The 10,778-nt window shown below is 41.6% G+C and overlaps 1 protein-coding gene across 1 annotated transcript; it reads left to right on the top strand.

The window, feature by feature from the left end:
* On the top strand, positions 1 to 9,558 carry ECH1 (enoyl-CoA hydratase 1). The gene is made up of 10 exons (XM_061549821.1): positions 1 to 211; positions 1,702 to 1,873; positions 2,633 to 2,721; positions 3,567 to 3,691; positions 4,676 to 4,724; positions 5,007 to 5,071; positions 5,419 to 5,489; positions 6,523 to 6,594; positions 7,469 to 7,619; positions 7,975 to 9,558. The coding sequence occupies exons 1-10, from the start codon at positions 172 to 174 to the stop codon at positions 8,077 to 8,079; spliced, it is 939 nt and encodes a 312-aa protein (XP_061405805.1). The 5' UTR covers positions 1 to 171; the 3' UTR covers positions 8,080 to 9,558.
* Positions 9,559 to 10,778: the final 1,220 nt, after the last annotated feature.

The raw sequence follows: 10,778 nt of genomic DNA, 5'->3' as shown, positions 1-10,778 counted from the left end.
AGGTCACAGCGCTGTTGTTGAGGTAGGCGAGTGGTCGTCAGCTCGCTTCGCGCGTTATCTTAATTACACATTTAACACGAATTTAAAGGCTCAAACCCACCTATAAAACGATCTCATCGCTGTCGTAAATTGTGTCTGTGGTCGCAGTCTGCGGCAGCGTCTCCCGTAATAATGGCGAGCGTTTTAATGCAAAGATTTCTCGGCGTGCCAAGTAAGAGAAATTGTTTACCGACTTGTGGCTTTGAGTTATCATTAAACTCGTGCTGTGAGTGTGAATGACGATGCTTTTGTGATATTAATAATCTGACTAACTAGTGCTAGTGCATTTGTCCGCTGTCTCGGTACACTAACAGGCACTAACAGTGTTGGCGTGCATGCCAAATGAGGTTTCAACTTTGACACAGATCTCCCCTTTTAGTTTTTTATTTCTTTTAAAGTTTCGCTCTTGTTGACATGGATGCAAGTACCGTAGCAATTTAATGTTACAAAGTATAATTAAGGTTTCGATGTAAAGCTTTCGCGACTGCAGGGATTCATATTCTTGGTTCTTTCGATAAAGTCACGTAGAAGGGAAATAATATAAATAAAACAATACAATTCTCACGACGTTTCGATTGCAACACAAGCAATCATCATCAGGTGTGTTTTTATTATTTTATTATTTCCCTTCTACGTGACTTTACCGAAAGAACCAAGAATATATTTAAAGTTGTATTCTTCCGTGCTTTAAATACGAGAGAGTGCTTCTGTCTAAAATACGAATTGCATTGCGAATCTTTTTTATTGAAATGCTGCTGTTATTTTAGGCCTTCATCCAGCAGCATATTGATCATGAATGATGATTTAATAGTACATAGACAAAGGGCAGTTTTACTTCGTTAAATTAAAGTAGTGAAATGTTGCCCCATATGCCAATGGACCTTGCATGCATCCCATGTCTCCCAACAGCTTTCGTTCAATGCGCTCATTGATTTTGTTTGTAGTATGTCTAAATATTAAGGTAAATGTTGTAATGTATTGTTTCGATTAAGATCTATATTGTCTTGTATAATTAATGATTGAGTTTTTAAAGTATGTTTTCAAAAATGGTATACCTTCTATTTTCAATTTTAAACCATTGTTTAAACTGATTAACTAATACTGTATGCTTACATGTAGAGTATCATTGTTTTTATTAGTGTATTACATGTATTGATGTACTGTAAAAAAAATCAACGCATTATTTTCAAACTACAACATTTTCTGTTACTGCTGAAAGATAATCCTTGAACACATTTAAAGAGGCCTGCCTGCCACAAAGTCAAAAGCCTATTTCCAAATAGAAATAAAAATTTTTTTTACCCTTTTTATCAACCATTAGCATAACTCCGCAATTGTTTTGATTGCAGTTCATGTTGGTAATGGTTAAAACAATGTTTTGCTTGTGAAATAATCACGCGATTGAGTGAATGTGACATAATGAACCGTGACTTATCGGTCTTCCCCCAGAAGCCATTTGGCAGAAACGCAGCAGCAGCTGTGGCACAGCACCGCTCGGCTCGGCTCGCTTAATAATGCCAATTCAATGGGAGCAGTAATGAAGTGTAGTCGAGACCCATTTGGCAACATGCTGGCGCAGTCGTGGGTGACCGCCACACGTCCGTTTTGTCTGCTCTAATCGTGCTGTTCACGTGTGCGCGTGCTTCTGTTCATGGGCAACAGGGCTGTGTGGAGTGAGTGCTGTGGCAGGACGACAGCTGGTGTCTGGGCATCTTGCCATGAGCACTCTGCCCACCTACGAGACCCTGCGTCTCACCAAGCCCAAGGAGCATGTGGTTCAAGTGGAGATCAACAGACCGGAAAAACGCAATGCCATGAATCAGGCGTTCTGGAGGTGCATTAACCACAACAAGGACTGTAACCAAATGTTAAAACATAAATTGTTTCGGTTTGTCAATGAGTTTACCTGCAGGTTTATTACTTTTATGCTAAAGTAGGGCACCATTTCCTACACACTAGGCCTTCTGAAATGTTAGTCCATGCGACCCACAGCAATGGCGATTTTCATACTTTATACATAAGCACAGTGTGTGCGGGGTATGAAATGTCTTCAGTTGTAATTCTCTGGAGAAAATTGTTAAATGCGACCAGTGTACCTAGGGCCTTGCATGACAAACGAGGATTGAGATGTACAATTTGATCCTTGTTCTTCACTCAAATTTGAAAGTTAATATTTCAAACCTTGGCAGGATCAAATCAGCCCGTTATTGTTTCATGGTAAATAAAATGTGCACTAACATTGATTGGTTTGTGGAGAGACTAACCGTGTCCGGTAGGAAAATGGCATTTCCACCACTGACGCAGGGCCATCAAGAGAGATGACCACTGTCTCGTGCTCACTGGAGGATGTAGACGCTGCATTTTTCAAACTTTGGTTTCTACGCAAGCCATTTTCTGTCGTGGTCTAGCAATTTGGCTGAATTATCAACGCGGGACTTGGTCTTTTCTCCTCATTGCATATGCTGCCTTTCTATGTTACGTACATGATTTTTCATTACCGCAGTGTTAAGAAAACTGCAGATGAATAAGCACAGTATTCTGCGAATCTCTACAAAACTCGCTCAAATCACATGCCTGCGTGTTGCTCTGACAGGGAGATGGTGGAGTGTTTTAACCACATAGCAGACGATAATGAATGCCGTGCAGTGGTGGTGTCCGGGGCTGGGAAGGTGTTCTCATCAGGTGAGAGTACATTTTATACATATACGGTACGTATGCAAATTCAAAATGTAATCTATTTCTATGCCTACAGTAATCTAGTCAGTCGATTATTTCAGCTCTAAGAAAGGGTATTTTACCTCCTGAAATAATATACAAAGTCCCTTTTTAATTCAGGAAAGCCTCATTGATTCTTTAACATTTTAGGAGATTATGTGGCAAATTCCTTGATAAATTCAAGAAATATATCAACTCATAGCTATTGTATCTTCAATAGTGCTGCTTGCGGCTAGCTGCTTGACGTTTCGAGCCTTTGGGCTTGACAGCAGATGAGTAAAAAAAAAACATTATTTTGGCATATACATATTTTGTCAGTGTTATCACCTGTTTATATAAATCAAAATTGTTGGTTAGGGTACATTTAACACATTCCTGCGGAGGGAGCTGATAGGAACGTTGGGTTGCTCGGTCAATGGCCAGGGTCAACGGCGGCGTGGTGTATTCCGCAAATATGCCTGACTATGAGGGCGGGTACAAGCCGGCGTGAGTAGGTTAAACGTTGAGTTTTATAAGGGCACCACGGGGTGACCAGCCCCTCCCCACCCAGCCCCACCCCTCCCACCCCCCACCCAGCCCCACCCCTCCCACCCCCCAGCCAGCCCCACCCCCCATCCAGCCCCTCCCCACCCCTCCCACCCCCCACCCAGCCCTACCCTCCCCACCCAGCCCCTCCCCACCCTCCCCTCCCCACCCAGCCCCCTTCCTCCCCACCCAGCACCTCCCTGCACGATCGGACGGACGATATAATCTATTGTAGGCTGGTTGTAACCAGTAGGTTCCTACCAGTAAAACGCCTCCATGTTCCTCAGGCATCGACCTGATGGACATGTCGGAGGCTTTGTTGTCGCCCAAGGGAGACGATACGGCTAGAACCTCATGGCACCTCAGAAAGTTCATCCAGAGCTACCAGGAGACCTTCACTGTCATTGAGAAGGTTTGGCTGGAGCACATAAAATCAAAACAGCGCTTGCCCGATCGCCTTCTGGTATAACTATCTTGCAGCCTTATTGTTCAAAATACTTTTTTCTTCCTTTATTAGAATACAATACAATTTCATTTGTTGATGCGAGTCAATCATTAAACGTATTTGTGGTATTTAATTTGATCACAAAATCAAATAAGCATTGAACCACAGCAGCACAACAGTTGAGATGTGCTTTTATATATGCGGTAAGGTCTCAGAGTATACCGGGGTTAGATTCCGTGTACCCCCGCTTAAGCGCAAATTTGCGTAAGTTGGGGTTTGCCTATGCGAGTTTAATATATGCAATGTAAGAGTGTAATTTTTTTAATATAAATGTACTTAAATTTTTAATAATGTACAGTACTGTACAGTAAATGATTCACTAATCATCTGTATATGATAAATACGAAAGATGCGAGCCGGGCGGACTCGTTTCTTGCGCAGGCGATACAGTTACACGCCGTCAAATCCATGTTTGCTTGATGGCGGGAGGTGGTTTGACTCGCTTCCTGCCCCGTGCGTGTCGTGAAAGTACGAGTCACAAGTGTAAGTATGAATGGGGGTCCACGTAACTCTGAGCCCACATACCCTTGAGACCTTACTGTACTGTAAATACATTTATAAAATGCCTTTTTACAGCCACATAATTCTTTGCTGCCATTATGACTTTCAAATTTCCTTATTTACTGACTTACAGGGAGGCACTCCCACTATGCTGTGGAGGTGAATTGATGCCATTATTATAGAGGGCACCGCAATTATGTCTTCAGAGTCGAATGGCTGTGGTATTTTTTATATTTTATCTCACTAAAGAAGCATCACAATGGTGTAAGACCAGGTCACGCAGTCTAGGTGTGAACTGTCTATACAAAAACAGCTGTTTTAGGGTGATGTCCATCTTAGCATTGACAAGATTTGGTTGGTTAATTGTATTTTTCTTTGTATTTTTTTCAGTGCACCAAGCCCGTCATAGCTGCTATTCAAGGCGCCTGTGTCGGTGGAGGTATTGGAAACTAATTCCCAGCCTATACTCCTAGTCCCACCCATCAACCTTCCCGGGTTCATAAAATGGGTACCACGTTTTGGGAAGACTACAGTGGTCACCCTTTGGGAGAGTCTTGTCTACCATGGAATTGTAATTTCCACTACTGGCTGAAATCCACCCAATACGTGAATCGGGCCCTTTGCCTTCATTTAACATGTGGCATAAACACCTTTCACTTGAGTGTGTTTGTCTTTGATGTAATTTTGAACTGCAGTTGCATGTGTGTGCTGTCTTTTTGAGGTGTGGACATGGTCACTGCCTGTGATATCCGTTTCTGCACTCAGGATGCATGGTTCCAAGTCAAGGTACAAATATTAATTGTTGCTGGATTTTACATTACGTGTGGTTTTTTTTTTCCTAGAATAAATGTGGTTCTGCCATGTAAACGTGCATTTTCATTGATGTCTATCCCATGAATAACTTTGCTCGATTACACCCACGTGCTTAGTTTTACACTCATACGCTTACACACAAGCACGAACATGTTAAATTGTAACATGCTAACTGTGTTGTTAAAAAGTGCTTTTTTGAAAGAATTTGCCAATGTTTCCCATTGCTATTGATAAGCTGTGCCAAGTTCTGTTGCAATATGTCATGAGCATACCTATAAGTATCTTATCAGCTACCTGAGAAAGATTGTTCTCTCATGTAGGAGGTGGACATTGGCCTGGCAGCAGATGTTGGAACCCTACAACGTCTGCCAAAAGTTATCGGAAGTCGCAGGTAAACAGTGATGTGAGACGTAATTGAAAAGGCCGTGACTCACATAAATGATGCATCACTAATGCGCACTGGACGTCATGATGTCTTCACATTTTGACAAGAATAACACTGGTCAACAAAAAAAAAATTTTTTTTTTCTGGCCTGGACTTTTGCAGCTGTTTTAGACTAATTTCAGGGTGCTGATTCCAAATCTGATCTCAGATTTGCTCTATCACATCTCATTTTTATGCTATCGGCATACCCCATTTTCATTGATTTTACCCGAAATTAACTCTGTCACTTATGATTGCAAGTTGTTGCGAGTCAGTGACTGCTTTAGTGTCAAAATATGGTGCTGTATTTTTAGGATAGTGTGTTTATAATATCATATTATGTAGATATCCACATTTATTTAATATTTTTCTTCTGCAGTTTTTATTGAAAATGCAATATTTGATATCTCAAAAACCTGATGTGATAGACAAAAACTGATGCCAGATTTGGAATCAGCACCCCAAAATTACCTTAAAACCGTTGGAATGCGTTATGCCAGAAAAAGTGTGTTGACCAGTGTAACTTTCCCTTGCACTCTTTTATATATGAAGGTTCTGTCATACTTACATGAGCATGAATGTCCAATATGAATCTATGTTTTCAATTAACGTAGGAAAACGTATGTTTTGTATGTACATATACGGAGTAATTTACTATACAAGAGGCCACCTTATTGGCATATACTGTATACCCCATAATGGATATGACCTCTGCTTAAACGTGTGTTTAATGCAATATGGAGTAACTTTCAGAAGCATTGCTGTTCCACTTCAGTGATGTAACGAGAGTGATGTTAAACTGCATTTACATAATTAAGAGCACTATGGCAGTGCTTCTAAAATCTACTTATTTTGACTTTTTCCTGTCAACAAAACTTGAAACCAAAGTTGGACAGCTAGGGGGTACACAGCCTTGTGATGTATGCAGCAACATGTATGGTTTTTTTTTGGTTGCATGTCATTTAACTAAATATTCCTATTTCACGCTGTGGCCCATCAGCCTGGTCTGTGATCTGGTGTACACGGGTCGCAAAATGATGTCGGATGAGGCCAAGAGCAGTGGCTTAGTCAGGTGAGTGCATTTAACCCAGGCAATAATTTGCAATGCTTATTAAACTAGATTCGAAGCTTTCGTGACTGCAGGAATTACTCTTTGGTTCTTTTGGTAAAGTCATGTAGGTAATAAAATCAAATAATAATAGAATCCGACGTTTCGGTTGCAACACAAGCAACCATCATCAGGTAAGAATTAATGATAAAACACACACGGAAACAACACAGGCAGACACATGATGCAGAGAGAGACACACAAAGACACGGAGCGTGACACCAAGGAAACACAGACACGGAAACAACATGTTTGTCTTGGTGTGTGTCTTTGTGTGTGTCTCTCTCTGCATGCGTGTCTGCCTATGTTGTTTGCAGGGAGGGGCTGGGTGAGGAGGGAGGGGCTGGGTGGGGACTGGGTGGGGCTGGGTGGGGGCTGGGTGGGGGCTGGGTGGGGCTGGGTGGGGAGGGGCTGGTCACCCCGTGGTGCCCTTATAAAACTCAACGTTTAACCTATTCACGCTGGCTTGTGCCCACCCTCACAGTCGGGCATATTTGCGGAATACACCACGCCGCCGTTAACCCTGGCCATTGACCGAGCAACCCAACGTTCCTACCAGCTCCCTCCGCAGGAATGTGTTATAGGTTGCATTTTCTGTCTTGCTATTTCAACTATTCGGTCTCCATTGTGTGAAAGTTTTGAAGTGCACACAACCCTACACTTTATACAAACTTAGAACGCGTACACACCGTGCCATTTAAAAAGTGACAGTTTTTAAAACCTCATAAGTTGTTGACCTTACTGGAAACACAATAAAAATGTATTCGTGTATGCTCAAGTCTTTCCTCTGTTATTAACAAAGGTCATGTTGTGCACATTTCATCATGCTGCTTCTCAGCCGTGTGTTTCCTGACAAGGCCAGCTTGATGGAGGCTGCCTTGCAGATTGCCGAAGACATCGCTAGCAAAAGTCCAGTAGCCGTGCAGGGCAGCAAAGTCAACCTCGTGTACTCACGTGACCACTCGGTCAGGGAGTCTTTGGAATACATGGTGAGTGCAAGTCCTGTGGTTGGCGATTGCAAAGAGTTGTATATGTACCATAGTAATCATACGTTCTTGAAACTAAAATCCTCATCTCAACTATACTACGATACGGCTTGTTTTTAAAACCATGATACTGGATTAGAACAAGTAGCTCGTTGGCTGACTTGGTGCAGGTAGGCATATGACCATTATCGATGTCACTGCGCACATCTGCGTGATGATGTCACCTGCATCCCTCATAATTGAAGCTTTTGAACCGAATGAATACAAGGACTTATACCACTAAAACATACAATTGAGTACTGAAAGCATTTCACCCAATATATATTGTATGTGTATCCTTGTTTCTGTTATTTTACAGGCCACCTGGAACATGGCCATGCTACAGACAGATGACATAATGAAATCAGCAACGGCCGTTCTTCAAAAGAAAACCCCCAAAGAAACTGTTTTTTCCAAGCTGTGATGTAAATCTTTGGTTTGAGCCAATCTACAAAGTGGGTCACACAAGATGGGACTATTGGTGGAAGAAATGGATAGTGTACTGCAATGTATATATATTTTCATCAAAAAGGCAACAATAAATTCTTTATACGACTAAAACGTTCGAGTTAAATTCTTACAAACATGCCGATAATGTAATTATTGAGCCAGTTAAACTGTCTCACGATTTGCACTCGTATCGATTTTCTGTGATGTACTTCTCGTCAATCAAATTTATTACAATTTGAGATGTGATAACTTAAGACATTGCAGAAAACGTAATCAAATCATATGGTCCAGTGTCGATAATGATATAATGGCTTTTACAGGGCTATTGGGAGAAGTGCTGCTCATGAGAAATTGTTTTGAGGGATGAGAGAGCGAACAGCCTCAACTGTAGTTGTCCTTTGATTTTCCACTGCATGTACTGCAAACGGTCCTCAATCTTTGCTGAACCAATTTGAATGATCCTATGGTAAAAAAAAAACTATCAAATGGTTGATCATGTGGGTGGTTTTGCCAAAAAAGTCTTCAAATTTATCACGATTTAAATGCAAGTGCAATACACTCTTCGAATGGTAAGAAATGCCTTCAATGAAAGCAGTATATCAGTCCTGTAAGTTGTCAGCCCCTTATATATATTAGTTTATATAGAAGCAGTGGGTGGATATGATCATTTAGTTTCTAGCCAGGTTTGATTCTACGACCTTGGGTCACTTAAATTGCCTGCACCAATTTGTGATTGGTCTGTGGCACTTGTACCTGCTGCAGAAACGTGGCGTTTTCACCAGCAGTGCAGATATGTGCTTTACCCCAAGGGAGGTTTTATTTTAAAAAGTTATAATCGCCTACTGTTTTATAGCATGTTCATGTACAGCTGACCTCCTACTGGACATCTGTGCAACAGAGCTTCATAGATAATCGGATTTCTCCAAGATAAAGATTCTCATCTGATTCTGTAAAAAAAATCCATTGGCTGTATCTTAACTATAGTGGATTGTTTAAACGTGTATTAACTCTGCCTTATGCATGTATGGTACACCAAAGTAAAATTGTAGTTGGAATAATCATACCTGTCCACCCATACGGTTTACCCGTATTCTTGTACAGGGAAATTGACGGCGTGCAACCGTTTCAATACGGGCAAAAACGTGTCGATTTGTGTTTCTCCCTTGTGGATGGGACTGTGTAGGATGAACGTTGAGATTTTTAAGGGCACGGGGTGACCAATAAGGTCTGAACTGGTCTGTATAAGGTAGGCACAGATAAGAATGACAGGTATGGAATATTGTGGTGGAGAATAGCAGGGATGTTTCAAAACATGATAATGGTTGTGCTTTATAACGTGACCGCGTTTTTTGATTGAATAATGTACTTATGGAAATACGTAGATATCAACGTTATTTTGGATATCAATTTTTCATTGCCACAAACGTTGAATTAAAACATACAATTTCCTGTGTTGTGTACTCTGCTTGACGCCTTTTATGGGCAGAAAGTGTGACCACTAACTTCATTCTTTGCGTTTGAAGCTGTTTTCTGTACGGAGAACGTAGAACCACTGCAAGCAAGCACAGTAAACCGGGCTAAAGATCAACAACTGATAAACATCGAGATAAATGGCCTTTGGGTCAACTGGGCTGGCACAGTGCTTACAATTCCCGTAGCCTGGGTCGAATTCCAACGCTTGTGTGCTTAAGCATGCCCTATTTTCACTACTACAGCTCTACTATCTTGCTGGGGATGATGTTTGTGCAAATGGGCAGGATTGTTCAATCGTCACCGCGTATGTGCGTCCAACAGTAATAAGTAATATATATAAAACTTTTTTTTTAAACGCTTTAATGAAATGTACCGTACTAGTAATGGAATAACTCCATGACTCCAGGAAGTGGACCCGAAGCCAACGTCAGTTTACCGTGGACAATTAGACCCAAGCCGAAAGATAACATATAATAAAGAATGTTTTAAAATGTGTTTTTTTTATGATAGAATATAGTATTGTCATCAGGAGGACATAAGTATACCAAGTTTGCAGTCGATACCACACTGGGAAGTGGGTTAAAATTGAGTTACAAGGTTTGAGGATACAACAACAGAGTGAGTTCAATGAAAGCGTGTCAAAATAGATAACACCCACAGTAGATAGGCAGGTTGGGTAAATTGGGGACTCCACTCTTCCAATGACGTCTATCCACAATGAGGGCAAGAAGGTCCCTCTTTCCAGCAGTGGTGTGAACTAATATAATGAATTGAAGGGCTTGCGCCAGGTTTGTAGCTCGCATAACGTAGTTCATGCACTCCCAAAATAGATGCCTTGCAATACCCGTGGTAGTCTGGATCTCATACGCTGTTAGTGTGGATCGTCATTTCAAGGGCTCCTTAATAAGGCAACGGATTCGAACGGGAGCTTTGACACGTACAATCTGCCCTCCCAATTCCCCGCACTGTTTTTGCTGATGCAGACTTTGGACTCTGCTGACAGCAACTGCTTGTTGGATCGAAACTAAAACAACATCTTTGGAGCATCAACCCAACATTCAGGCCACGTGAACTCCACGTTTGCAGAAACGCGCGTTTCACAGTATTTGGCTGCTATAAATGTCCACGTGATAAGCCACTTCGTTGAGCTATCATTTGTGGCCAGGTCGCTTCTGAAAAAACAGCTATACAGCTCAGTGG

This window comes from Lethenteron reissneri, chromosome 11 (genome assembly GCF_015708825.2).
Source record: "Lethenteron reissneri isolate LAM-NWPU_2019-01 chromosome 11, ASM1570882v1, whole genome shotgun sequence".
Taxonomy (NCBI): domain Eukaryota; kingdom Metazoa; phylum Chordata; class Hyperoartia; order Petromyzontiformes; family Petromyzontidae; genus Lethenteron; species Lethenteron reissneri.
The sequence above is the reverse complement of the archived record's forward strand: the minus strand, read 5'-3'. Positions and strand labels throughout refer to the sequence as shown.